Source organism: Tripterygium wilfordii, chromosome 21 (genome assembly GCF_013401445.1).
Source record: "Tripterygium wilfordii isolate XIE 37 chromosome 21, ASM1340144v1, whole genome shotgun sequence".
NCBI classification, from domain to species: Eukaryota; Viridiplantae; Streptophyta; class Magnoliopsida; order Celastrales; family Celastraceae; genus Tripterygium; species Tripterygium wilfordii.
In genome coordinates, this window is record NC_052252.1 from 7,278,667 (window position 1) to 7,304,634 (window position 25,968).

The following is a 25,968-nucleotide window of genomic DNA, read 5'->3' on the forward strand; positions in this document are numbered from 1 at the left end:
ATCTTCCTAATTACATTTCCTTTCTTGATTTTCTTTTATTGGTTTGTACCTCTCTTGCTTGTTCTGAAAACACATTTACAGTTGCAAAGATGTATCAGTATAATATCACCAACACCAAAAATCCACTTAAATGATACAATTGAACCAGTATGCATACTTCCTCTTCGTAATTACTTCTCCTTTCTTGGTTTGTACCTCTCCTACTCGTTATGGAAAAACATTTACAGCTGCATAGATGTATTATTATAGTATCACCAACACTAAAAATCCACTAAAATGATACAATTGAACCAGAAAGACATGTAATGCAATCAAATTTACATTCCAACATTTGTATCATCATTTTATAAGGAAAAGATATAAATTGAACACTCAATTGGATCTTATGTTTAAAAGTATCACTATTGTATCGTAGTTCGCGGATAGAGAAAATCAAATTTGAGGTTATTTTGGTAAAAGTTGGTCCCAATGTACTTTTTTAAAAAGATGTTTTAGTAGTTGCACCTTTTTACAATTAAATACAATCTAGTGTACCGACCTCCAAAAATCCCTTTTTCTTTTGGATATCGATATCGTCTTACCGTGAATTAACGTTGCCAATGTAGGTTCGGATTTGATAAGCCTTACAGGCTTACACAACTCAATTTAATTGGGCGATTGGGTCCCACAACCTACACTATTCATCAACACTCCATACATTCCAACACTCTGTACTCATTTTCTTTATTTTCTCTCTCTTATTTTCCATCACCTCTCTCTTCCTTTTCATCTTCTCTTTCTTTCTTTCCATCATCTCTTTCTTACTTTTCATCACATCTCTCTTCATTTTTCATCATCTCTCTCTTCATTATTCATCAATTACCATACACTTCAAAGATCAAGTATGGACTAATTTTTCAAGTGTCATTTTTTATCACAAGTGTTCATATAATGTTTAACTTATTAAGAAAGTATCATCTCAAGTACCCATTGTGAACATTTAGTGCTTAATTTATCAAGAAAGTATCATTTCAAGCACTTTAAAATCATCTCATTGTGGATGCTCTTATGTCCAGTTTTTTTCGTGTTAAAAATTTGTACCAAATTATTTTCTTCCACCAAAAGCTGTGATTCTTTGCTTCATGAACCTATTTATTTGGTCTAGATAATATAGATTTTGTGAAGGGAAAAGGCTTTAGCCTTTCAATAATAATAGGGATCATAGTCACTAGTCACTGGTATCTTAGTCAATGTTTTAAAAATTGGATTTCTAACCGTGCTAGTAGGTCACCGATAATCGGTTTGATCGGTCAGCGGATTTTATTAATTAATTAAAATCTTGATAATTCATAATAAATTATAAAAATTTGTAAATTATTAGAAAAATTAGAAACTATAAATAAAAATCTATCCAAATAAAGTTTTAAACACAATAATAACACTCTCAATCTCAAATTAAACACTATTACCACATTCAATCTCAAATTAACAAACATTCTTATAAGAAAGTCCAACATAACCATATAAATTATAAAAGTCAAAGTCCATCGTAACCATTTAAATCTCAATTAGGTTCAACTTTTACTCTTTTAATTTTTTTTACTTATTTATTATAATATTTTGTTATTTTTTTATCAAAAACTTCTCAAAATTTTTTTCAAACCGATATTTATACCGGAAACCCGTCGATGGAACAGATATTTTATTAAATCATAATGGTGGCCTCTTTGATTTCTAATTGAATCGGTCGGTCAATTGGTATTTTAAAACACTGATCTCAGTTATACCCGTTGTTGAGTTGTACGTACATCATTTTATATGCATTATGTGGGACATATGCAACTTACGAATTCATTTGAATTATGTGTGTCCAACTCAGTAATTGAGATACTAAATTGATGAGATCTCTATCATTTTGACATTTTCATTCGCATAGATCAGCATACCCAAAGCACAATAGCTTTTATTAGCCAAAGAAAATATCCATTTATTTGCTTTTTGAGATTGAGCTTTTTAGATGAAGTCAGAGAATCTAGTTGGCTAGAACTAGATAGATCACGACATCCCATCATCTTGAGTCTCGACTCTTTGTTGATAAACCTAATCCCTCTCCAGGCCATGCAGTCCTCACCATGCATGACTCCATCCCAATACTACACACGTGTCTAGTTGAAGTTAATCCAAACAGTACCCTAGGGAGCTAGAGAGAGATCACTAACATATGGTTTAGACTTAGTGAAGATAATTCTCAAACTAGGTGCAGGGTCGACTCTGTGTAATAAAAATGAGGTCATTAAAAATTTTCTAAATTTTACGGCAGATCACAGCCATCCGTCGAACTTGGGTCCTTGATTAAGAGGAATTCATCAAAAGAATTGCACAACCTAGACTAGTCACTAGCAATTTTACACGTAGGCCATGAATATGGAGTGATGATTCATCAGTTCATGCAAAAACACAATTTATTGGGTTATATGTGACGTAGAAGAGAAGAGAGAAGGGTCTTGATATATCGAAATCGCCTAGTCACTTCCAAGTGAGTAATTCGATCGTTGACACTGTTCTCACCAGTCCACACGTTAACAATTTCTGAACAAAGTTGATGATCCCTAGCTAGTTAGTCAACAACTCCTCCTATCTCCATTGTATGTTCTTATCAATCAAACAACAAAGTAACTGTGCAATCATCACATTCACAGTCATGAACTCCCTATAAAGAGTTAAAAAGAATTACCTTTCTTCACCAACACATAATACTTTTCCTTTCCAGTCTCATCTTTGCTGTCAGATGTGGATATATATGCTTTTAGATCAAACTATGCTATAGTATTTTTCTTTGTTTGTGATGACCAAAACCTTAATACAAGCCTATTTCTATGTTGTAGGTACGTAGTTGAACAAAAATATACCTTCTGAGTCTACAGTACACTATTGGAAGTATCATGTGTATATATATGTCGTTGTTAAATTAAATCATTCACATAGGTAGGTTGTAGTGTGCATGAATTAGGTCATCTTGGTATACTCGAATATGTCATCACACATAATCTATATAGCAAATATAGATCAGAGGGCAAATTGACGAGATTACCTCTCCAATTAGACAAGAGATCTTAGATTCACCTCTCACCTTAGCAAATTTTTTGAGTCATCCCCACGAGTCAAAACGTTTAATTGCTTGGTGTGTGTGGAATGAGGAACTCACTTATCCGAGATTTTCTCATAAATGGTGGGGTCTAATGTGATTGTGACTTGGAAGAGTCCCTCAAAAAAGAGAAAAAGAGGTAGCGAGTACACATATTGTTTCAACAAGAACTGGTGCATGAATACATTGCGAGATAGACAGCTCCACAAGTTCTTATATTATCGAGACCCATAAGTCTGTCGCAAGGAGAGTGACAAAAGACCTAATACAATTAAACCCTAGACAAGAGAAATAGTTCAAAGTTGACAGAAAGACAACCACACCACAAGCAGCAATTTGTAGCCCAATTGTTCCTCTTATGAGCTTAGCTTACAGACTCCCATAACACCAATTGAACCTGCGATTCAAGAAGACAACAAGTTTTGAACTAACTCAGTACCTAAAAAGTAATTTACAAGGAAATAAAATGAAGGAGAAGAACTAACATGTTTGGCTTATGAGAAAGTAACCAAATAGCAGGAGGAAAGAAAATTAAGGAGAAGAACTAACATGTTTGGCTTATGAGAAAGTAACCAAATAGTAGGATCCACCATGCTGAAGAGACTGGAGAGTAAGACCCCACTCGTTTGTCAGAACAGGTTGACCAGAAGAGTGAATCAACATAACATCATCCCCAAAAGCTTCTTTCACATTGAAGGGCCCAGAATTCACCTCGAACGCCACATCATTGATGAACACTGTGTGTCTCGCCGCAAGTACTCCACCTGATTCCGATACACCTACAACCACACTATCATTCCTCAAAAAAAAAAAAAAACCATGCAAACGTCCGTGCACACAAAAGGACAAGATTATTAGATTAGCCATGCATATATAAGTTACCTTGAATTTGGTTAATAATAGTAGATGGAACAGTGAGACCAACAGTAGTTGTAACTGAAGAAGTAGGAGGAACAACAGTGTTAATACTAGGATCAACACTAGTGGCAGTACTGTAACTAAGTTGCTGTGGTTGCAACTTCATGGTCTTGTACTCTTCATGGTCTTTCTTTGTATCTCCATTAGTAGAAGAACTACTCATCATCTCACTAAGCAAGAGACTAGTGCAAGGACCAAGAACTGTCTGATCATGATGAACAACATTAGACAGCTCAGAAAACAAAAACCCAGTTCCTTGTTGATGAACAGGAAAGAAATAGGGAACTTCAGAAGCAAACTGATGATCAGATTGGGTCTGAAAGTAATTGGTTTGGTTGACTGAACCAGAACCAGTTGGTGAATTATTGGAGATCACATGATGATTAGTACTTGGAGACTTTAACGACAATGATCTTTCATTTGGTGATGATTTTTCTGATGATGAAGATGATGAAGAGGCTGATGGAGGAGGGGTATGGTTGGTAATTTGTTGTTGTGGTGGTTGTTTTGATGAGTTTTGAAGGTGCCTTAGCTTGTGTTTGCTCCTTGATTTCCTGTTTTGGAACCAATAAAACACATTGGCATCACCAACTTGTCCAAACTCTTGTAATTGTGCTCTAATCTTCCTAATCTCATCTCTTGGTGGATTAACCATTCCAGAGTTGAAGATTGCTTCAAGTATCCGAATCTGTTCCGGTTTCGGGTTCCATCTTGGTTTTGGTTCTGGACTTCTCTCTTGATCACATCCTGAACACAAAAAAAAGAACACATTAGAATAAGTACAAACAACAAGTGATCAATGAGGACGAAATTGATCTTTTGTTTTTATACCTGATGAAGAGTAAGGGGTGGTTCTATGGCAAGCAGTAGTTGAAATGAGTGAATTAGAGTTGATGTCATGCTGCCATTGGTGGTGGTGGTGGTGGGGCTTGGTCTTGAACATGCTAGGCCAGTGTCTGTTTGATGAAGCCATGATGATGATGATGGGACTCAGAAATCTGAAGCTAGATATGACCGTAGCCAATTAGGAGAGAAAGACTGAAAGAGATCTTTTGTTGTTGTTGATGATGGCACTGAATCCTCAAAGCAAACACAACATGTCTTCTTATAGATAGCCTCCCCCTTACCTGCTCCTCTGCATGTCCATCTGATTTCAATTAATAAACAGTACTTCTCCAATTCAATTAAATCTCCCAAAAAATTATACAAAAATCCAAATTTTATAAACAAATTAATTAATCCACAACAGGAATCTCCTGTGACGAGTAATAAATAAAGAAATCAAAATAAATTAAAAAGGGTAGATGCATGGGCTACTATATATCCCATCCCTAACCTTAAAATTTTTGCATTGAAACTGAAATATTGCTACTGAAAACTGAAAAGTAGTACAATCCCCCAATTCTTTTGAAGAGAACTATGAAAACAATAATACATGCTGGGGCATAATTAGAATATTTATCAGGGATGACAGGGAAGGGTAGCTCTTAATGAAAAAGAGAGAGAGAAGTGGGTTGTTCTGATGAGTTTGTCTCTTCAATGGATCGGAGACTGAGGGATTCTCTTGCCTTTCAATTGTGTGTTATTAATGGTGGAGAGATTAATATTATTATTCTAATGCGAAGAGGTTGTTGCAGGAGTAATTAATGGTGTTTGAAAGTCAATATTAATGTGCACCTATCTAGGGTTTTGATTGGAAATTGGTGATGGTGGAGGAACAGTAACTGCCATGTTTAATTTGGTTTTTAGTTTTTATTTTTTGATGTAAAGGAAGGTGGTGGGTTTTGGATTGACTCGAGGGACTTATTTATTACTTATTTTTTCAAAACTGAAATTAAAATTAATGCTATACTGGGTATAAGATTCAAAATTTTGAATTAAACAAAGTAAGGATCATAACGTATGTAATCAATAGTAATTCAATAGCCACAGTACAGAAATTGCGAAGCGGTGGCGGCGGCAATTTATGGTTGCTGCTCCTACTCACTCAATCAATCATATACAAATACAATTCAATTCATATTTAAAGCTAATTGAGATTACTATCAATCCATTCTATAACGATACTTAATTCTAGAACGACACCATACAAGTTTGTTATTTGGACATCTGATATAAGTTTAAACTTGAGAAATCATGCCTACAAGCACAAAAGTTTCTCACTTACGAGTTACACGATGGGGTAAGTTAGACCAAAGACCATGGCATGATTACAATAATATTATTTTCGGTAAAAATCGAATCCGTGACCGTCTCAAGTAGTCCAATAATTCAGGAATCTAATAATTAGCGAAATTAATATTGGGCATGTTTTTGTGATATTGGAAAATATATTTAGAGTGTTTTGTCCAAGAACAAAGAATAAGTTAAACTTGTAAGAAAAAGTCAACAAAGTGACTGAAATACGGAAGATGGATGATGTTGGTCAAAGAGAGAGCCTTCAGTTACACTTATGTTGGGGAAAAGATGATCAAAGCAACGTAACAGCACACACTCACTCTATTTGCTCATCGCCTAATCCCAACGCAAAGACCAAAAAGTACTGGAGAGAGAGATATGAGAGTTGAGGAGGAAGAGTAATGGTTTGGTCTACGTTGTTGTCGGTCCCAATCCGACATTTACAATCCTCACACCCCTACTTTGGTGCGGGCCTTCTCATCGATCTCTCTCAGTTATGAAAACGCACTTAGCTTGCCATCGCATAATGTTCTACAACTCTCATTTGATGTCTCGTTTGACCATATTGACATACTACAATGCTTTTAATGTGACAAAAAAAAAATAAAAATTTGAAGGTTAATTGGAGATATCGTCGCAATCACTGAACAATAGCTCAGTTAGTTATATCTATGAATTTACATCGGATGATACTAAAGTTGGGAATTCGAAGTAACTGAGAGTATTTCCCTGAGATTTTATTGGTTTCTTGGGCTTGTCTGGTAAAACAGATGTCAAGGATGTTAGAGCAGATATTCAGGATGTCAAGGAGAATAATCGGGACACACAAAGTTGACTGGAGATATGTTTGTCATGACGTTGATTTGTTCACTTAAGCCGTCATTTTAGACTAGGAAATGTCCACATGTGTAGGCCATCATGACCGTCATTTTAGACTAGGAAATGTCCACATTAATCTATCATTTTAGACTAGGAAATATTCACATGTGTAGGCCATCATGGCCGTCATTTTAGACTAGGAAATGTCTACATGTGTAGGTCATCATGGCCATCATGACTTTACTTGTATATGTACCAGCACATAGACGAAGAAGAAAAATACAACATCAAAAATCGTGTGTTTGTCCCTGTTTTCACATTGTCCACTTCCGTAGAGGCGTTAGAAGCCGTATTTTTTTCTCATAGGCTTGGATCAGTCTTACATGTTATTAGCTCGTCTTACCTGTCATTACCATGATGTGAACTGTTTTGGCCACACGAAATTTATGCCTACCCAACTATCTAAAAGACATCCTCGATTAAAAAAAAATGATCCCTCTCCCTTCTCCAGCACTGACAGTACCAACACAAGACGCACGGATTCACAATTGCTCTGTTTGTTTCTCGACTCTCTCTCTCTTGTCTGTCTGTGTCTGAATTGAGGCCAGACAGACAAGAAACAGTACACCAAGTGCGGAAATCGATCCCATCATAGGTCTTAAGGAAACTGAAATAGACCTTTTTGGCTCTTACTGCTTTAATTCACACTTTGGTGCATGTGGTGTAGTCTTGTTAATTATGTCGAAGTACACAGTGCGCCATACCATACCATACCATACCACCCACTACTCCAAGGCCTCTTGTTCAACTAGTCTTTGTGGTACTCTGTTTTCACGTAAATATATTTATTGATTTCTTTTCTGCTTCTGTGTCTCATTTTTCCCTTTCTAATCGTCTTTTTTTTTCTGTTGCTACCTATTTGTCTGGAATAATAATAGAAAATCTTAAATACAGTACTTTTTTATATATATTTTTTTCTTTTTAATGATGTTACTTATGATTTAACTTGTCAATGATATTGCTGGTCCCTACCACTCTAGGATTCTTGCATTGTAGCTCCTACTTGAGTTCTTTGTCATTACGTTTACCAATAACCAAAGAATGTTTCTTGATGTTTTTTAGTTATCAAAATTAGGGTTTGCACAATTCCATGGTAAAATAAGTTATAGCAGATGTGGTGTACACATATATATACTATACAAATTATTTTACCTCGATCATCATACCTAAACGTGTTATAGAGTTTTGACATGGATGACATCCAAAACTCGTTCAGTTCCAGAAGCGTATTAGGTGGTTGGACTGATGTCAATAAGTGTTTCATTGCAACTGTTAAGATGATCTGCACATGAGATCATGAGTTATAGGGGGCTTCGAGTTTGTTTTTTGAGAACCTCTCCTACATTCAAGTAAGTTGAAGTGCTAGTACGAGAGTGAGTGTGCTTGGAGCTCGGAGCTCTTGTTTATAGCAATGAAGGGTTGTTAAGAGTTTGACATTTTTACCAACTCATTTTTTATATAAGTTGAAGAGTTCTAATTTCGATAGAAGTATATCTATTCCTTCCTTTTTTCTTAGGCGGATTTTGAGTACGGTTAATTTCATCTTGATTCCTTTTTTAATTGGAGTCGGTCTCATTCAGGACTCTCGATTCCCTGTGATGTTCGGTCACCAAAGATTTTCGAGGTGATGCTGCTCAGTTTAGCACCAAGATTTCTTATGGGCTCATCCACACAGTTCGGGTGCCGTTTGTTCTTCTCATCATCTCGGGCCATGATCGACAGCTCAGAGTGAGCTTGTTTGGCAACACCTTGCTCTAAACCTCGACTCTGGAAGGTGTTTGGCACCTCGGAAGCCTTGCTCGGATCATCACCTCGACAATGTGATGCCACGTATCTTACTTTAGTTTCGTGTGTCAACATATCATTGGAGGGTAATTATTATTATTATTTTTTTGCATCAAACATCTACCTCAATAATTGTTCAATGCAAGCGAAGTTGTAAGTACGTACACACCATAATACATTCCTTTATGGTTTTGGTGAGTGTTGAATTTAGACACGAGAGCAATAAATGTTGGTTTCGTTGGAAGGCAACATAAAACGAGTGTGTATATGTGTGTAGAAGCGCGAATTGCGCTAAACAGGGAGGGAGGGAGAGAGGGAGGGAGTGATGAGTAAATGGCGAACGTGCGTGAAGTAAATACACAACATGATAAGATTAAATGCATGAATTTGGGTGCACATGCCATGCAGCCCCCCAACATATATTAATACTAATATTGAATTTTGGAACACCAAAGACGGACGTTTAATTTTATTTATTTTTTAAATCTTTGGCACAGAAAATGTTGCCACACATGCAGAGAGAAAAGAAGGGATGCCTTTTCACTTGGATCGAATGTTGTTTTGGCTTTTGTTATACTCACTCTACTCTACTATTGGTTTGTCTGCTTCTTCATCACTTCGAAAACCTCTCAATGGCCTGGCCTCCTTTCTTCTCTCTTTTAGAGGCCTATAGCATTTGTATACCAACTACGTGCGGTATAAGACATGATCATATACCCACTATGTGTATATCTATGGCAAAAAAATTAACCTCATTTTGGGTTCCAAATACAAATGTTCTTTAGCACTAGTGACATAAGAGAAAAGACTGATTAGTTTAATCCATGAATCACGGTTACCCAATATGTGCATTCAAACGTGTTGATACTAAATTAATATTCTCACGAGCATACATTCCAGTGAATATTGGAGAATCATCCTCGTAGAGACATCTTAAATTTGGGAGTAACTAATAATTAAAATTTCATATAAATGGTCTGTGACGGTCGGTGTATGTATGTAATATACTAATAGTCTAATATAGTAATATGAATAACACAGTGGAGACTAAAAGGCCCATAGACAATTTTGCGTCATCAATCACGAGCTCCCTACGCTGTTCTTTCGGCTCGTAGTTGAATTGAAATGGGCCTCGAATCTGAGGCCCAATTAATCGAATCGACATGACGTTACATGCCAAGGCCAACCTGAGGACAAAATTAGCATAGAATAGCCATACACCTTTCCACGAAATGCCGAGCAAGGCTGCCAACATGTCAAGCACCAGATCACATTGGCACAACTGAGTAGCAACACTTTGGAAACTTTTGGTGACAGAACACCAAAGGCAATCGAGAATCACGAGGGATTCAGGAGATGATTTGTCTTTCAAAAAATCCACATAAAGATCTCACGCATATTCATATAAAAGAAAGTCCCTTGCATCATGTTAGGGGTCCCAAACAGTTAAATTTTTATTGTTAAAAATGAGATTTCCGAACACCTCACACTCCTGCTAGTATTTCAAATTTTCAACCGAATTGAGCATCGATGCACGATTCACCTCCAGATCCCATAACTTACATTATTTTCTTATGCAAATTATCAAAACGCAGCCGGAGAAGTCAATTCGTTACGTCTCGCCCATATAAAAAAAAAAAAAAAGAGTAAAGATAAAGATTCGGTTGAAAAGGTTTCCTTAAATGGGACCCACATATTACGACAGCGAGTAATCTACTGACATTCAGCCCATCTAGAAATGTCAAAAGAACTTTTATAAATTCTTCTTGGAAGGATTTTGTTATCGTAATTAGCCATGGTTTTTCCATTAATTGCAAGAGTGCCCTTTAACTGTTTTAATGGCTTCTCTCCCTCTCTTCACTATTTTTCTTTTTCCAAAAGCATTAAAAAATATTTTTGTTTGGCACTTTGTTTTTTTTGTCCCCAGTTAATTATTAGTACAAGATAAAGGATAAAGAAATTCTGATACTCATGGAAATCAACGAATTGAGCCAAGACCTTTTTTCGTTTCTCATCCATAATTTGGCTCTCCAAAATTTGTTGACACAACAATGTTTCCCTGAGATGGCATCCCAGTAAATACTTGTTGATACAGGGGCAAAGTTGCTCGAAGAGCCACCAACCAAGAGGAAAATTAAAGCATATTCTCGGATAAACATTGACTCTTTGACCTTACGTTACATTACATTACATTCCAAGCTTGAAATTTAAGAGCCGTCATATAAGTTCGCAAGACAATCTTCTTGCTTCCTCACACAATCCTCATATCGAGAGGCCAAGTCTTCAGCAAAAGAAGCCATGGTTTTGGTCTCTCAAAGTGAGCTACTACCATTTAACGAGAACGACTCACAAGACATGGTCATATACCAAGTCCTCAATGAAGCCAACCAAGCCATGGGACTAACCACCAGCTCATCAGTAATGCCACAAAGAAACCAAAGCAACAACATGCTCCAACCTGCAAGGATGTTAGGGAAGAAGCACTACAGGGGCGTGCGGCGTCGTCCGTGGGGGAAATATGCTGCCGAAATTCGCGACTCTGCGCGACAGAGTGCACGTTTATGGCTAGGCACGTTTGGGACTGCGGAAGAGGCTGCTTTGGCTTATGATAGAGCTGCTTTCAGGATGCGTGGTGCAAAGGCACTACTTAACTTCCCAGCTGAGGTTGTTGTTGCATCTTCTTCTATGCAAAAGTTCAAGCCAACTTTGAGGTCAAAGAAGAGTACTGATTTGGATTCAAGTTCTAGCTTTAGCACAACAACAACTGGAACATCACAATCGGAGTCGGAGAGTGGCACCACTGAGGAGTTTTCGCTGAATCTGGGGTTAGTTACTTAAGGTATACTTGGCAGGACTATTCAACCCTCCAATCCTCAAAATCCGCCAATACCCTTGTCAAATATATAACCTTAGTTACATTGATAAAGAAGTTTGATGCATGTTTATTCAGCTTTAGCCATCAGTTTTCTGTTCTACCATACTAGTTCATAGACGTGTGAAAAGTACAATTTCTTTCGATTTTTCTTATCAAATTTGGTATTCTCTGTCGTGGTGAATCGGTGACTTTGAAACCTTGTGTATATATGAGGTACAATGTTCTACAAGTATTGGATTGAACTTGAACTTGGAAGAATATTAGAGGAACTCCTAGTTCTACATGAGATTTTTTTTTAATCGAGAACAACTCAGCAGACATACCCTTTGGACAATCGACTATACCCAAATTCAGGTTTGACTAGGCAAGTACAAATTCATCTGACATGTAAGTTAGGCCGAGTCCCAATACAAACAACTTGGAAATAGTTGCATTAATTTAGAATCGAACTCCTGACATCGAGCGAGATTTCTTATACCCCAAGTTAAGAGAGATAATCAATTAGACTACCGTTAAGTAATTCATGAAACCTAAACTCTACAATGTAAGTACAAGTTAAATGTCATTTTTGGTATTTTATGTGCATTTCAATCAAAAAGGTTCTATCTAAGAGGTTGAAGAATAGCCAGTAGAGGTGTACTTTTCTCCTACAAGTTCCCTTCATAGTTCATGCATCTACAACATAACAAAATTGGGAACTTGCGAATCATCGGTGTAAAGGTGTCATGACCATATATATATATGAATATTGGTGGAATACAACTATGATTTTTATCATATACTTTTCTAGCATTTGAATGCTTGTCAAATGGTTCAACATATTTGGAGTTGGAGTTGGTGTGCCATAGCTACACATACATGTCTTGTGCTGGTCCATTGATATTATTACCGAATTTGACCAAGTTTTTGTAATCAAATCATACAAAAACTCTATATATTATAATTCCCACATACTCCCAAATTCTGATATATTAAAAAAACTTAAAGCTTAGAACAAAGTCCTTCTGTTACCAAATTCAACTAGTTTGATCAAATTTTTTGAAATATTAGTGCTAATGAAGATCGTCAATTCAGATTAATTATTAATAACAAATAATTTGGTAACTCAGAACAGTTAATCTAATCGTCCTTTACACAAAAAAAAAAAAAAAAAAAAAAAAAAAACAGAATATAAATACATCATGATTTTACAAAATCATGGGCTATGTAATTACCTGATTGCTGCACTTTCTCCACTCTAGATTGCTCAAGTTTTCTGAGGCCCACTTTGCTCAGTAAAGGCTCGGCCCATTATTTTCCAAAATCCAACCCACGTTGGATTCAGATCATTACTGCTAGTGCTAGGAACAATGACGTTTCCGACTCGGCGATGAAACATTTTTCCGACCCGAGAGCGAAGACCTGTTTTCCGTGAACAGAGTATCAAAACCCTGCATCGATTCCTCAGACTTCGCTCTCTGACTCTCCCTCTCTCTCGCTACACTCTTGTACGGCCCCTAATATTGCTTTCAGTCTTTCTGCATCTGTATTTATTGCTCCGAACTGAAGTTCGAATCAAGTATTACTCATATTGTTTTAATTTCGCTCTCAGCTCCTAAATTCAGCCATAATAATGGTCGAACAAAGTGAGGAGGAGAAGCGAATCGAGGCCGAGCAAATCGAGAAGCTCTACGAGTTTGGCGAGCGCCTCAATGAGGCCAAGGACAAGTCTCAGGTCTCCACTCTAGGGTTCCTTTTCTATTTTCGCTGTTGTTGAATTGAACAACAAAAAGGGCCTGTGTTTTGATTATGTTAGTTCGGTGGGGGATTTGGTGCAGAATGCCAGTGACTACCAGGGAATCATCGAGGCTACCATGACGAGCATAAAGACCAAGCAGTTGGCGGCGCAGCTTATTCCACGGTTCTTCAAGTTCTTCCCCGACTTCTCCAGCCAGGCCGTAGACGTTCATCTCGACTTGATCGAGGAAGGAGATACACATGTAAATATTTAGGAATATTCGTTTTTCAACTAATATAGTAGGATAATATTTAAGCTGTAATTTTTTGTCCATACAGTTGATTATTTGAGTGTGCTGAATTATTTAATATATATTCAAGTTGATCATAGTTGAGGCGTTTTATTTTTACAAATTAAGGGATAAATAAAATGAATTTTAGTAGTAATTTTGTGGTTGCTTCTGCACCTTTTTTTTTTTTTTTTTTTTTGTAGCATGAGATTGAAACTGGGTTTCCCATTTAATTTTCAGGTTCGAGTACACGCAATTCGTGGGCTTCCCCTCTTCTGTAAGGATACCCCCGAGTATCTTCCAAAAATTGTAGACATTCTTGTACAACTCCTTGCAGCTGGTAATTTTTTCCTTCCCTTCTGAAGTTTGGTTGGTTATGAAATATATACTTTTTTTATTCCTGATCCTGATGTTGGCTTAATGGTTTTAGAGGAATTTTTGGAGCGAGACGCTGTGCATAAAGCCATCATGTCCTTACTGAGACAGGATGTGAAAGGTAATTATGCTTTTCTGAAGATAGAAGGAAAGAGTTAATTTAACCCTTGATGCATATGTTTTCTGCTTGCCAGCTTACATGATCTTTTATTTTTTCCTACTTTTGTTGCAAGAAAAGTGATGCTTTGTTTTGTACCTGACTCCTGATATGCATCTTTACTAATTATTCTTTGGAAACTTGAACGTGAGTCTCAACATGTATAGTTTTTAATTTCTATGTGTTACTTGGTTGCAATGCATATTTCTTAAAGCAGTTTCTGTATGTAAGGAAAATTATTGGGTCTATGAAACTTGTTTATGGCAATTGGAAAGTATTCATGAAAGCGGCACAAAAATTAATATTGATTCTCATGCGGACTCTGTCCATAATGGTGTTTTGTTGTAAGAATTAACTTGTAAATATAAGGAAATTTGAATGCCCAATTGCATCTTAATTGTCAGATTTTGACGTCCTACAACAAATTTATGATGTCTGTAATACATAACCTTACTCCTTTTTGTGCACCTGCTTCATGCCCAATTAATAATGTGAACTTTCCGGAAGAAAAAAGAGGAGAAATATGAGGTTTGATATGGTCTTTAAGATTTAGATGACAATTAAGCGCTTGTTTTGTTGGTTTGATTTCTGTAGTTAGAAACTTGTTCTCTCTTTTACACAGAGAAATTCAATAGAGGCTACATCCTACTTGATACGCATGCGAAGGTGGTGATTTACTAAAAGTTTTTTTTTTTCCTTCTCTGGTTCTTATGTCTAAGAAATGTTGTCTTCTTCTTGTTGATGCAGCTTCTTTGTCTGCCTTATTTAAGCATATTGGGAGTGTTGATGAACCATCTACAGATGAATTTATCCGCGAGAAAGTTTTAAGCTTTATAAGAGATAAGGTCCGGAGATCAGCCAGTACAATCCTTATCACTATCTTAGTCATACTTCTTTTTGCACATGATGTTCGGGATCTAACTCCAATCACAGGTTTTTCCTCTTAAATCTGAACTCTTGAAGCCTCAAGAGCAAATGGAAAGACATATAACTGATTTGATAAAGAAGGTATGTTTTGAATTCTGTTATTCTAACTTCTGTCCCTATATTTACAGTTTTCTGAAAGCTTTTGCTCCTTGAAATTTTGAATTTTTTTAATCAGTGGATGTTAAATATTCTGATTTGCTTATGTTAACATGCTTGAAGATGCATGGCTAATTTGACTTAGATCCACTGCAGAGTTTAGAAGATGTAACTGGAGCAGAATTTAGAATGTTTGTAGACTTCTTGAAAAGTTTGAGCTTGTTTGGAGAGAAAGCTCATCCTGAGCGTATGAAGGAGCTCGTTGGGATAATTGAAGGACAGGCAGATTTAGATGCTCAATTCAATGTGAGTTCCCGTTACATTGTAATCGTGTAAGGAAGCTTTAGAAATCCTAAACCCATGACTACTTTGTTATGCATTGCCACAAAAATATTTGTATGTTCAAATATAGAGGCTTAAATGCTTAATTCAGGTCATTTAAACTATCAGCCACATTAAATGTCAATATCGAATCTTCTTCTTCATTAGATCCTCTAACTTGGATAGTTTGTATTATTTTTTGAACCATTAGTCATGATGTATTTTACTTGAATGGCTACACAGGTTTCAGATACAGATCATATCGACAGGTTGATATCATGCCTTTACGTGGCTCTTCCATTTTTCCTGGTATGTGAACTGCATCCTGTGTTAAATGATTAACTGTACGTGGTATCTTATTTTCCTCAACTGACTGCTGTCCTGCCCTTTGATTGAGGGTAGAGGAATGCATCAAGCAGCAAATTCCTCCGCTATTTGAACAAACATATTATACCCGTTTTTGACGAGGTAATGTTCCTTTTATGTGGACTCTTATTCATGTGTATGCCTTTGCTGTAATTTTAGTTTTGCTTTTGTTTGCTTCGCCAGCATGCAACTTCCATTTCTTCTAAAAAAAAAGAAACAAAAAACCTTATGCATGCTGCTTCTACTTCTTCCTCTTGCATGGTAGTTACGGTGATTTTAATCTCTATTTGACTATTTCTAGCAGATCCTAATCTTTATATTTGCAATTAGCCCCTGCTTACCTCCTTATGAAAAATATTCTGAGGATGCTTCTTCCTGTAGCTTCCGGAGGAACGGAAACTTGATTTACTCAAAGCCCTTGCTGAAATTTCACCATACACAACACCACAAGATTCACGCCAGATTCTTCCTTCTGTTGTTCAGCTACTACAGGTACATTAATTAGCCTTCTGGCTGATTGAATAATATTTAGTGAGCTTTGACATGGCGGGGCATGCTGTTGCTATTTTTCCTATTTTTACTCTCTCAAGAGTTTCAGTTGCTTTAAAAACAAAAAACACATCTTTTGTTGAAGTAAATTCTATACATAAAATCTTGTGAGTTCAACTTTCATATTCATATAGATTCTCTGTGCCTAAGCCATGCTATTTTTCTTTCTCAGAAGTATATGGCTCGGAGGAAGACGGGAGAAGAGATGAACTTTACTTATGTGGAGTGTCTGTTGTATGCGTTCCACCATTTAGCTCACAAGGTTATCAGTTTATCTAACGTACACTCTAGCTTAGTTAGTTACTTCTGCATGGTGCTTATATGATTATGTTATTGTATAGGCTCCAAATGCGACCAACAGTTTGTGTGGTTATGAGATAGTGACCGGCCAACCATCTGATAGACTTGGGGAGGATTTCTCAGAGAATTACAAGGACTTCACTGAGAGGTAATACCTTGATTAGGTTTCTTTGTTTATTTTTTCTTTATGATCTGTAGAGAAGCATGTCCCAAATATAGCCTACATTAAACTTAACTGTTGGCATTGCTAGTCAATACAGTGTAGGAATACACTTGCTCGTTGTTGAAGCTAAGAGGCAGCCTGCTCTTGCCTTTTACAAACAACATGGATGTTGATTTAGGATCATTCCTGATCTCCACCTGTTGGATGGTATTTTTTCGTCTGGTCTAAACTAGGGGTGGGATATTATGGAGTATCTACTATACGATAGTTCTCTCTTGTCAGTTATTTTATTATTGAATCCTTGTATTCTATTGATATTTTAATTAATATGATTCGAGAGTAAGAATAAGTGTTTATTTCTTTTATCAGTACAAAGAATTTTGTGGGTACTCATGCATATTATATGTTAATGTCTAACCTTCTTTTTTGAAGTCTCCTTTGTGATCTCACTCTTCAGCTGGGTGTCCTACTTAAAATTACAGTATGTCTGTAGTTTTCATATGTGAATTCTGTGGATTGCTTAAAATTTTAGGAGCTTGAGTTACAGTCTTACCTTTTTTTTTTGTTTATTTGGGCCTATAGAGGCATCTCCTGTATATTTAACCTGCTCATGTGTAGCATGTGTTGGGCTTTTAATCTCGTCATAGGTAAAGTCAGAAACTATGAATTTGTATGCAATACTTATCTCAGCAGTTTTTCGTCTCTTCAAGGGGATCCGAAATCCACTTTTTTTTTATTTTTTATTTTTTATTTTATAGTGCATTTCCTGCTGCTTGAGCCATGTTCACATGTGAGGTAATCCTGATTCCTGCACCAATGTGGAGGGAAATTGGCCCTTGGACGCTTTTTAACTCATGTTGCTAGCTATTTTTCTATGAGTCATTGTTACCATTATGTTTCAGTGTGCTATGAAAATTTGAGTAGTGATGGAACATGAAAGAAGTTTAAGAACAATTAGCCGTTAAGAAGTACAGTAGAAGTTTTGTAAGTATTCGTGGACGTTTATTTTAGTTTTTGTATTAACAAGTGGAAATTGTTACATAAATAATGATTAATTTTTATTTAGAGAATGACTGTAATTTAAAGGAGATAGTTGGCAACATGACACATCTACAATGTATTGTTGGCGCCTACTTGGTGCCCGCACAATAAAATTTGTTTTTCCATGAAAAAGATCTTTAATATCTATAGTGATGTGGAGCTGATGCTGGTGCAATAGTTGATATGCAACATGGTTTTCATTTTGTACAACTGCCTACTGATTTTTTTTCTAATGTTTTTGTATTATTTTCCTTCTAAGAATGATATTTTTACATAATTTATTGCTGTTTCTTGAACATGGCTTTTAAGTCGACATTTTTGTGTCAATTATGCAGGTTGAGGAATGTTGAAGAACTAACTAGGGCTACCATGAAAAAGTTAACCCAGGGAATGGCTGAGCATAGCAAAGCAATGGCAGCAGCTAAATCTAATGAAGCAAAGGATAGCATTGTGAGTTGATTATTAGGGTCTTTTATGGTCTTTGCGAGGTGTAACTTTTAACTATATTCTTTCGTTTAATGTGCAGAAAACTCAAAAACAGAATACCACAACTGGGTTGCGGACCTGCAATAACATATTGACAATGACAAAGGTGAGATGTGAATGATTTTCTTTTAATAAAGTATTCGTAAAATGCCTTATGTCTACTATAGGGACTGATTTTTATTTAATAATTCAGCCTCTGCATTCAAAAACGCCTTCATTTATAGGAGACAAGAGTGTCAATCTCTCTTGGAAAGAAGCAGTGAAACCATCTGTGTCTTCCACCAGCACTACTGCCGGGTACATGAAATGACTGTCCCTTTACTTCTATAGCGTGGTTAACATTTTTAATTAATTCTTTCTTCCCAGCTCCTGTGATTTACCATTTTTTTGTCGTCCAACAGTCTGTGTGTCTCATGTGATTGCTTTGAGCTCTGCCAACATGTGATATTATTTTTATTTTTGAAGAGGGTTGCTGTCAAAACAGTTTCTGAACTTTTGCCAGCTATGGTTGGTGATATTCTTCCATCATCATATCTGGAAAAAATTGGATAACTTTATTAGCGTTTTCAGACATGAACATCATATTCTTACATTATACACCCAGTAGACGGAGCTTGATATGTTCTTATTCTGATGCACCTTTTGGACAGAGGAAAACGGCCTGCTGCTGCCAATGGATCCAGTAGTATGGGCAAGAAGGGCCGTGGAGCTGGTGGCATGCAAAATCAGCATGTTAATAGGGCATCGGAAGATATTTCTCATGGAGGAAGGGGTGGTGGCAGGGGCAGGGGTATGGCCAGGGGCAGGGGTAGAGGCTGGGGTGGACGCGGAAGAGGCTACTGGTAGATTTGATTCATGTGCACACAGGAAGAACAGAGTTTCAAAGAGTTAATATGTACCTCAAGAATGAAAATAGAAGTTATTCGTGTACCAAATTTTTTCCTTCAGAAATGAGAGTTGATACTTAATTGGCAGCAGACCAGTTTTCAGATTTATTCCAGACTAACAACAACGATTGATTTGGAGTTTGTTCCTGTAGAATGGCTAGGCACTTTGTGACCAAGATCATTCTTTCAGATTATTATCACAGCAGGGCTTAGTAAGCAGGATAAAATTATACAGATTCATGATCATGCACTTTTCTAGCAGTAGTAATGCTTCTATGACGGGAGCAGATGTATTGGATTTACGTGAGAGAAGATGTTGTGAAGTGCATGTGCTATTTGCTTGAGTGAAAAGGTATAGATTTCACAACTCACAAGGTAGAGAATGTGGTAATGGAGAGGGGCAGCTCAGCTCTGGCAAAATATCTGCTTCATATTTCTTGTTACCCGGTTAAAAGGCTCAAGTTGAGATCAATGCCATCCCCTCTTGCTTCAACTCTCTTAGTGTTCAATCTAATACTGGTATCCACCCCTACCCATCTCTTCCTCTGGTGCAAAGAAGCTATAGAAGGGCTTCTTGTGCACTAATCCAGCTTGCTCTGGCCCTGAACTTTGCTGTCTCTCCATGCTTCTTTGGCATGATTCCATTGTTGATTGTTCCCTTCATATAGTTATTCTCATAAATAACTAAAAAAAGACATTAAAAGGGGGAAAAAAAAGAGAGTAAATAAATGCTTTAATAATCAAGTATCTTACTTGGAATTGGAGTGATTCAAATTTGATGACTCCTTTGTCCTGAACCTTAATTGATTAGTGGAGTTGCTGGGAAGCCAAACATGAAAATATTACCATCTGGTGCTCTGTAGGTAATAATACGTTGAACATCTCTTCCTTGTAAATGAAGAGATGGACTAGATTTCTCTGCAAAAATGGCAGAATAATCTGTGTAATTTTGAGCCTAAAAAATTCCAATAAACTTGTAACAGGGTTTAGAAGCTAGGCTAACCTGGAGAATTCCACACATGGTTCAAGGTTAAATGCTGTTCCATTACCACGTGAGGTGGACTGCTCTATCTGGTGCTTGTGAGGGAGATGTGAAGAGACTTGGTAGAGCAATGGAGAACCCACGGGATTGTTCCTGGAGAACGGCCAGCATTTTTCAAGAAAGAAGAAATCGATGATGAAGAACCCACGCATATGATATGATCCATCTTTTCTCTCCTCACATCTCAAGATGTTCTCTAACTCTGCAACTCATTTATTGCTAGTGCTGGTTTTTTTTTTTCAAGATAGCACAAATTAACTCAGTAGAGAGAATTCAGAGAGTAACAAGAATCCCTGTTTTTAAGATCCACACAATCATTCAGAAAGAGAAGCGAGATGTATGGTAAACAGATCTCAGAGAATGCGGAGCTGAATGGTAGTTGTTCTCTCGTCTGTTTCGATCATGGTCTGAAGCAAGAGTACGTTGATATATTGATAGTGTACATACGATTTAATACCTGAAGAATCTTACCTATGCCAAAATGGTCCCGTGGCTCAGTTGGTTAGAGCGCTGGTCTTATGAGCCGGAGGTCGCGAGTTCGAGCCTCGCCGGGACCAGTTTACCTTTTGTCTTTCCTGAGTGTTATCTGATGGGCCGGGTCCCGGTCCAGTTTCTTTAGATACCCTACCCGGATTCTTTTACTCCGAGATTCAGGCCCATCACCACCCCAAGCCCAAACGGGAAGCATATCTTTTTGGATACATTTCGCTGACCGAGCGAACACAGCTTTATTATATATTAAAAAATCCGAAAACACAGTTGTTTAGATCGGAAAGCCAACCCATCTTTATCAAACCTTGTCATGGTTTGTTCTCCTGTCAACGTTTGCTTCAAATTGTTGATCTTTTTCAAACAAAAACCAGACGAGCTAACGCTACACTACAGAACTCAACCCCTCGTATTATTTGGTTGTTGAGCTTTGATTGAGGAAACTTAGAGGGAGACTTATAAATGGGATATTATATGTTTTTTTTTCCTTCTATTTCTTAGTATTCTTTATTTAGGTTGAATACACACGAAAGGCTGATACTGGGCCATGGCAATCGGCATTCTACACCCACCTTTTGTTTTTTTAAAGTTTCAAGCTTTCCTTCTCCTTTACTACAACTATTGGGCTCACCACCTTTGCTTTTGTCCAATTGCCCGAAAAGGAGTCCCTACAGTGTCTTTTGCAGCTTCTTCTCAGGTATTGATTCAAGACCCAGATGTTATTTTCTCACATCTTTGATATTTTGTCTTGTTTGATTTCAAATTTTAGTCAACATGTTTGATTTTTGTGGATATCTGTATCTTTAATTGGAAGTTTATGTTGGATCTGGGTTATGGTAAGTGGTGAGCTACATTGATTTTAATCGAGTTGCTGGCTTTCTTTAGTCAATGGTCTATGTTACTTCTTATATGGCATGGTCATTGGTTTATTTTAGCAAGTTTTTTGGGTTTGTGCAAACTGAAGCTTTGTTTAGTTTATATCAAGTTTTGTCTTGTTAAATATGCATATTGAATTGGATACTTAATGGCTTTCACTGGAAGAATAGGGTAGTCGCTAAATAGCTCTTCACAGACGGCCTAGACTCTGGCAGATAGGTTAAAATCGTTAGTTAAAATCATGATCTGCTGGTTATTATGATATGCTACTTCCAAATATTTATATGCTGGCACCTTCTTGTTAATGGAATGAATTAATATTTGGACATCTTTTCTATTATAGGCATTTTATGTCGGAAATACTTATTAGTGCCCTGATTACTGCAACTCAGTTGCTTCCAGCACAAATTTCTTCACATCATCAAGTAGGAGAATTTTACTTTTAATTTTATTTTGTGTTGTATGATCATGTATAGCAACCAGCAGATTTGTTCAATTGTTTGATTGTTGAGAAATAAAGAAACGAAGATTTTAACCTTTATGTCAGTGCTATGATCATGAATTTCTGCTTCTGAGCTGATATTAATTATGTCCATATTGCACTGATGCTCAGGGTTAAGTTAAATACATACGCTCAAGATCGGAAATGGGTTCTGGAAATTGGTTTAAGACTATAATTAGCTTAAAGAAGGTGAAGTTCAATGCTTCAAAACGAGTCAAGGTAAATTGCATAATATATTGAAATGGACTGAAATTTTCTTCTTTTTTTAGATTACTGCTTTGAGCATTTATAGAATATTCCTTCGTCTTTCATGATGCCAAAGCTCTTCCTGAGTCATAGACTGATAGAAGTATTTTGAAATGGTTATCTAGAGGCACTACTACAAACAAAAAGTGATCATCAAATATTTCAGGGGTGGCTAAATTAATCCATCAGATAAATCAGTTTAAGTCCAATACTTGGATTTATGGAGCACATATCCTTCGTTATTACCTCCATTTAATGAACTAAAACACAGTTTTATTCCCACCCTGAAGAAACAAGAAAGAACAAAAGAATAAACTAGCCATATATATTGTTCACTACATTCCTGGGTGTCGTTGTTACTGTGATAAAGACTATCTTCTGTTTCCACACTGTGACACAGGGGTCTTCAACTGCAGCAAAATCCAATGGCTGCAAAGAAAAGAACTGGCAGAAGAAAGAGTCTGTTAGTATGGCTAATGGCTCTTTCAGTAGAAATCATGGAGTTCTTGCCATCCAAGATGAGAATTTAGCAGCAACTCGAATTCAAGCAGCTTTTCGGGCCTATTTGGTATGTCAAGTGACAACTCATTGAGTTTATTACGTATGTTTTATTTGGCTCTATGCCTCTCTCAGTCTCTCTAACTGTTTTCATGTTTGATTTACTTTTGAGGAATTCTTTTTATTTTTTATTTTTCATGTATGGTTAAATTTTAAATTGTCTGTATTTCGAAACGATTCGTGGAAAAACTTCTGATGAATCCAATCGTGTAAAGGCCAAACGCATTTTTTTTTTCATGTTTTATTACATATTAAAAAGAAATTCACTCCATGATGCAGGCAAGGAAAATTTTCCATCGCATGAAAGGAACAGTTAGATTACAGAATGTGACCCTAAATTATTCTGTTAAAAAGCAAGCAGTGACTACACTGAGTTATCTTCATTCGTGGAGCAAAATTCAGGCTCACATTAGAGCTCGCCGACACTGTATGGTAACAGAAGGACGGATGAGACAGAAGAAATTGGAGGATCAACTAAAACTAGAGGCAAAGCTTCATGACCTAGAGGTTAGATGTATGCCATACAACTCATGGCAGATTGGAGAAATAGTATTTTTTTTTAATATTTTCTTTCCCGTCCCCCCTTCCTCAAGAAAATAAATGAAGAAACTAATTAATTTAAGAGTTCAGTGGGCGACTGATTTAGACCATAGACTGCTGAAACCTAATTCCTTGCGGAGAAGCTCAAAGAGTACACTCTGAGCTAATCCAAAGTTCAAGGTTTTGGGATTGTTAACGAGCTCAACCTGAGATTGAGGCTATCGTAAAAGGTACCAAACTGAGGCCAGGCATACAAGTTCAGTTGCAGCCTAATTACGGCATAAAGTTTTTCGCAAGTATTTCAAGATACGTCATTTTTTAGCGGATGAAGCGGGCCATGGTGCATTAGTAAAGTTGCTTATTGAATCTTATGTGCTATTTTTCTGGTTCCAATATTTTATTTTATGACTTTTTAGTTTGTCTTTCTATGAACTTCTTAATTTAAGTTACTGATCAAACAGTTTGCAAACTAATGGCGCCATTCTCATATGGGATTGATTCTTCTTTGTTAAGATGTCTTGATCAGCATCTGGTTTCTTAGATGACCAAGTAGGTTAGCAAAATTGTTGGACGCTTTCAAGAAATGACCTATAAATCCTTCTACACTTGCCTCCGCATGCAATTGTAAAAATCTTCATTTAATCTTTGTTTCATACTCATATCTTGTAAGCTTCAAATCACTGTGTTTTATCTGTCAGTTGACCCAATATAGTTTTTGGTGCAATTTGAAACTCATTTGTATTTTTAACTTCCAAACCTTGACCTGGATTGTTGAGAAATTCTGCATTTACTGAGTCTGGATACTCTTTTGATATCTTAAATTCTTCATTTTATGTATGTCCTACATTATCTCGTCGCTAAAAGTCACTGTTACTTAATGACAGGTTGAATGGTGTGGTGGCTCTGAAACAATGGAGGAAACTCTTGCTAAAATACAACAGAGAGAAGAAGCAGCAGTTAAGAGGGAGCGAGCTATGGCATATGCCTTTTCTCATCAGGTATTTTTGAGCCCGACATATGAATTTTATTGCTTTGGCTTTCCCGGTGAACTTGAAAATCACTGATAGAAAGTTCATAATTACAGTGGAGAGCTAACTCCAGTCAGTACCTTGGGCTGAATAACTGTGAACTTGGAAAATCTAACTGGGGCTGGAGCTGGAAAGAAAGATGGATTGCTGCTCGCCCATGGGAAATCCGCATCCCTGCCAAACCCATTAGCCCAAAGAAGTTGCAGAACAAACAGGCTAGCAATGTTGCTAAAAACATAAATTCACCTGCAAAGAAGCTGTCAAAACCTTTACCTGTGGCAAAACCATCAATTTCTACGCCCGTGAAAAAACCTTCTCCCAAGCCTTCTTTGCCCAATGGGAAGGGGAACGCGAAAGCACGAAAATTGTCTTACCCTCCCGCTGAGAAGCCTGCTGCTAGTAGAGTGAGTGCTGAAACTGAAGAAGAGAAGCCTGAAAGGGAAACAATTGGTGTTGTAGTCTCCAATCAATGATACGGAGAAAAATATGTTTGGTTTGCAGTGAATTGCATTGCAGAGAAGTGAGGGAAAGTCCATTCCGTTCTTTAATTTATATAGCCATTTGAGATTGTGTATACGGAGTATCAAGGAGATTCATATCATATGCTTTTGTAATGCGGATTTGAAAGAAGCTGGCCATCCTTTTCTTCTTATTTTTTCAATTATCCTATTTGTATAATTTAAAAAAACATGTACTATTTCTAATGTAAATAGACACAAACTTGTCGGGGCAGATTTCATTTCAGTGGAATGCAACAATTTTTTTGGTTTGGTCATTTCTGGTATATCTATCCACTGTTAGCACCACATGTATAGTTAGTTCCCCACTTCCCCTCTCACTGTGGCTTTCTAAGCATCTTTCTTTTTTGTCCCCTAGGATCCTTAAAACTACTCTACTAACAAACGACACAGCTCCTAACCTAAACGACGTAGTGTAGAAACTCACTGCAGTACTAAAATAGTAAAATACCCCTCCACGTTAGAACTCTTACAACCACCAAGTGGGTCTGAGAGGCTCCTTACTCTGGCCCAGAAACTCGGCCTCTACAGAGTACAGAGCTCAGAGCACCTTCTCCCTCCGATGAGGCGATGACGACGAGATTGAGGAGAGACGCATCGAGAAGACTGCAGGGAAAGCTGTGTCCCAACTCCCAAGTGCAATTTCAAAAATCGGTCACACCTGTTGCCGCATACCCAAACGAGCTGCGGTTTTGATCTGCCTCTTTGGAGGTGAAGCTGTAGGCTTTTTTTATTT

At 37.0% G+C, this 25,968-nt stretch overlaps 4 protein-coding genes, 1 long non-coding RNA gene and 1 other non-coding gene across 8 annotated transcripts; 4 read left to right on the plus strand and 2 right to left on the minus strand.

Annotated features, from left to right (window-relative positions):
* Positions 1-3,293: 3,293 nt before the first annotated feature.
* LOC119990221 (WUSCHEL-related homeobox 9) lies at positions 3,294-5,149 on the minus strand. Its single transcript, XM_038836097.1, has 4 exons — positions 4,874-5,149; positions 4,007-4,789; positions 3,674-3,903; positions 3,294-3,521 (listed from the first exon to the last, which is right to left on the minus strand). Exons 1-3 carry the CDS (start codon positions 5,013-5,015, stop codon positions 3,683-3,685), a joined length of 1,146 nt encoding a protein of 381 aa, XP_038692025.1. The 5' UTR covers positions 5,016-5,149; the 3' UTR covers positions 3,294-3,521; positions 3,674-3,682.
* Positions 5,150-11,132: 5,983 nt separating this feature from the next.
* Positions 11,133-11,900, plus strand: LOC119989991 (pathogenesis-related genes transcriptional activator PTI5-like). The gene has a single exon (XM_038835780.1). It carries the CDS (start codon positions 11,183-11,185, stop codon positions 11,720-11,722), a length of 540 nt encoding a protein of 179 aa, XP_038691708.1. The 5' UTR covers positions 11,133-11,182; the 3' UTR covers positions 11,723-11,900.
* Positions 11,901-13,091: 1,191 nt separating this feature from the next.
* Positions 13,092-19,571, plus strand: LOC119988096 (apoptosis inhibitor 5-like protein API5). Of its 2 annotated transcripts, XM_038833012.1 has the most exons (17): positions 13,092-13,246; positions 13,351-13,473; positions 13,577-13,738; positions 14,006-14,105; positions 14,196-14,261; positions 15,045-15,142; positions 15,231-15,305; positions 15,477-15,626; positions 15,885-15,950; positions 16,044-16,109; positions 16,389-16,499; positions 16,729-16,818; positions 16,898-17,004; positions 18,396-18,510; positions 18,587-18,652; positions 18,740-18,843; positions 19,197-19,571. In XM_038833012.1, exons 2-17 carry the CDS (start codon positions 13,372-13,374, stop codon positions 19,390-19,392), a joined length of 1,674 nt encoding a protein of 557 aa, XP_038688940.1. In that variant the 5' UTR covers positions 13,092-13,246; positions 13,351-13,371; the 3' UTR covers positions 19,393-19,571. The 2 variants fall into 2 exon arrangements, with proteins under 2 accessions (XP_038688940.1, XP_038688939.1); XM_038833011.1 differs by having other exon boundaries at positions 13,120-13,473.
* Positions 19,572-19,812: 241 nt separating this feature from the next.
* On the minus strand, positions 19,813-20,835 carry LOC119988097. The gene is made up of 3 exons (XR_005465541.1): positions 20,437-20,835; positions 20,187-20,351; positions 19,813-20,091 (listed from the first exon to the last, which is right to left on the minus strand). It is a non-coding gene; the product is annotated as an uncharacterized LOC119988097 (long non-coding RNA).
* A 123-nt stretch (positions 20,836-20,958) lies between these two features.
* Positions 20,959-21,032, plus strand: TRNAI-UAU. The gene has a single exon. It is a non-coding gene; the product is annotated as a tRNA-Ile (tRNA).
* Positions 21,033-21,243: 211 nt separating this feature from the next.
* LOC119988870 (protein IQ-DOMAIN 1) lies at positions 21,244-25,489 on the plus strand. Of its 2 annotated transcripts, none has more exons than XM_038834091.1 (6): positions 21,244-21,661; positions 22,454-22,561; positions 22,989-23,156; positions 23,426-23,653; positions 24,571-24,684; positions 24,771-25,489. In XM_038834091.1, the coding sequence occupies exons 2-6, from the start codon at positions 22,487-22,489 to the stop codon at positions 25,185-25,187; spliced, it is 1,002 nt and encodes a 333-aa protein (XP_038690019.1). In that variant the 5' UTR covers positions 21,244-21,661; positions 22,454-22,486; the 3' UTR covers positions 25,188-25,489. The 2 variants fall into 2 exon arrangements, with proteins under 2 accessions (XP_038690019.1, XP_038690020.1); XM_038834092.1 differs by lacking the exon at positions 21,244-21,661 and adding an exon at positions 21,704-21,800.
* Positions 25,490-25,968: the final 479 nt, after the last annotated feature.

Coding starts and splice junctions, on each gene's coding strand:
- LOC119989991 (XM_038835780.1), top strand. CDS start 11,183: ATGGTTTTGGTCTCTCAAAGTGAGCTACTACCATTTAACGAGAACGAC.
- LOC119988870 (XM_038834091.1), top strand. CDS start 22,487: ATGGGTTCTGGAAATTGGTTTAAGACTATAATTAGCTTAAAGAAGGTG. Junction 23,157..23,425: donor CAGCTTTTCGGGCCTATTTG/GTATGTCAAGTG, acceptor TCCATGATGCAG/GCAAGGAAAATTTTCCATCG. Junction 24,685..24,770: donor CATATGCCTTTTCTCATCAG/GTATTTTTGAGC, acceptor TCATAATTACAG/TGGAGAGCTAACTCCAGTCA.
- LOC119988096 (XM_038833012.1), top strand. CDS start 13,372: ATGGTCGAACAAAGTGAGGAGGAGAAGCGAATCGAGGCCGAGCAAATC. Junction 15,143..15,230: donor TAAGCTTTATAAGAGATAAG/GTCCGGAGATCA, acceptor CTCCAATCACAG/GTTTTTCCTCTTAAATCTGA. Junction 16,110..16,388: donor TTATACCCGTTTTTGACGAG/GTAATGTTCCTT, acceptor TTCTTCCTGTAG/CTTCCGGAGGAACGGAAACT.
- LOC119990221 (XM_038836097.1), bottom strand. CDS start 5,015: ATGGCTTCATCAAACAGACACTGGCCTAGCATGTTCAAGACCAAGCCC. Junction 4,790..4,873: donor CACCCCTTACTCTTCATCAG/GTATAAAAACAA, acceptor TTTTGTGTTCAG/GATGTGATCAAGAGAGAAGT. Junction 3,904..4,006: donor TATTATTAACCAAATTCAAG/GTAACTTATATA, acceptor GTGTGGTTGTAG/GTGTATCGGAATCAGGTGGA.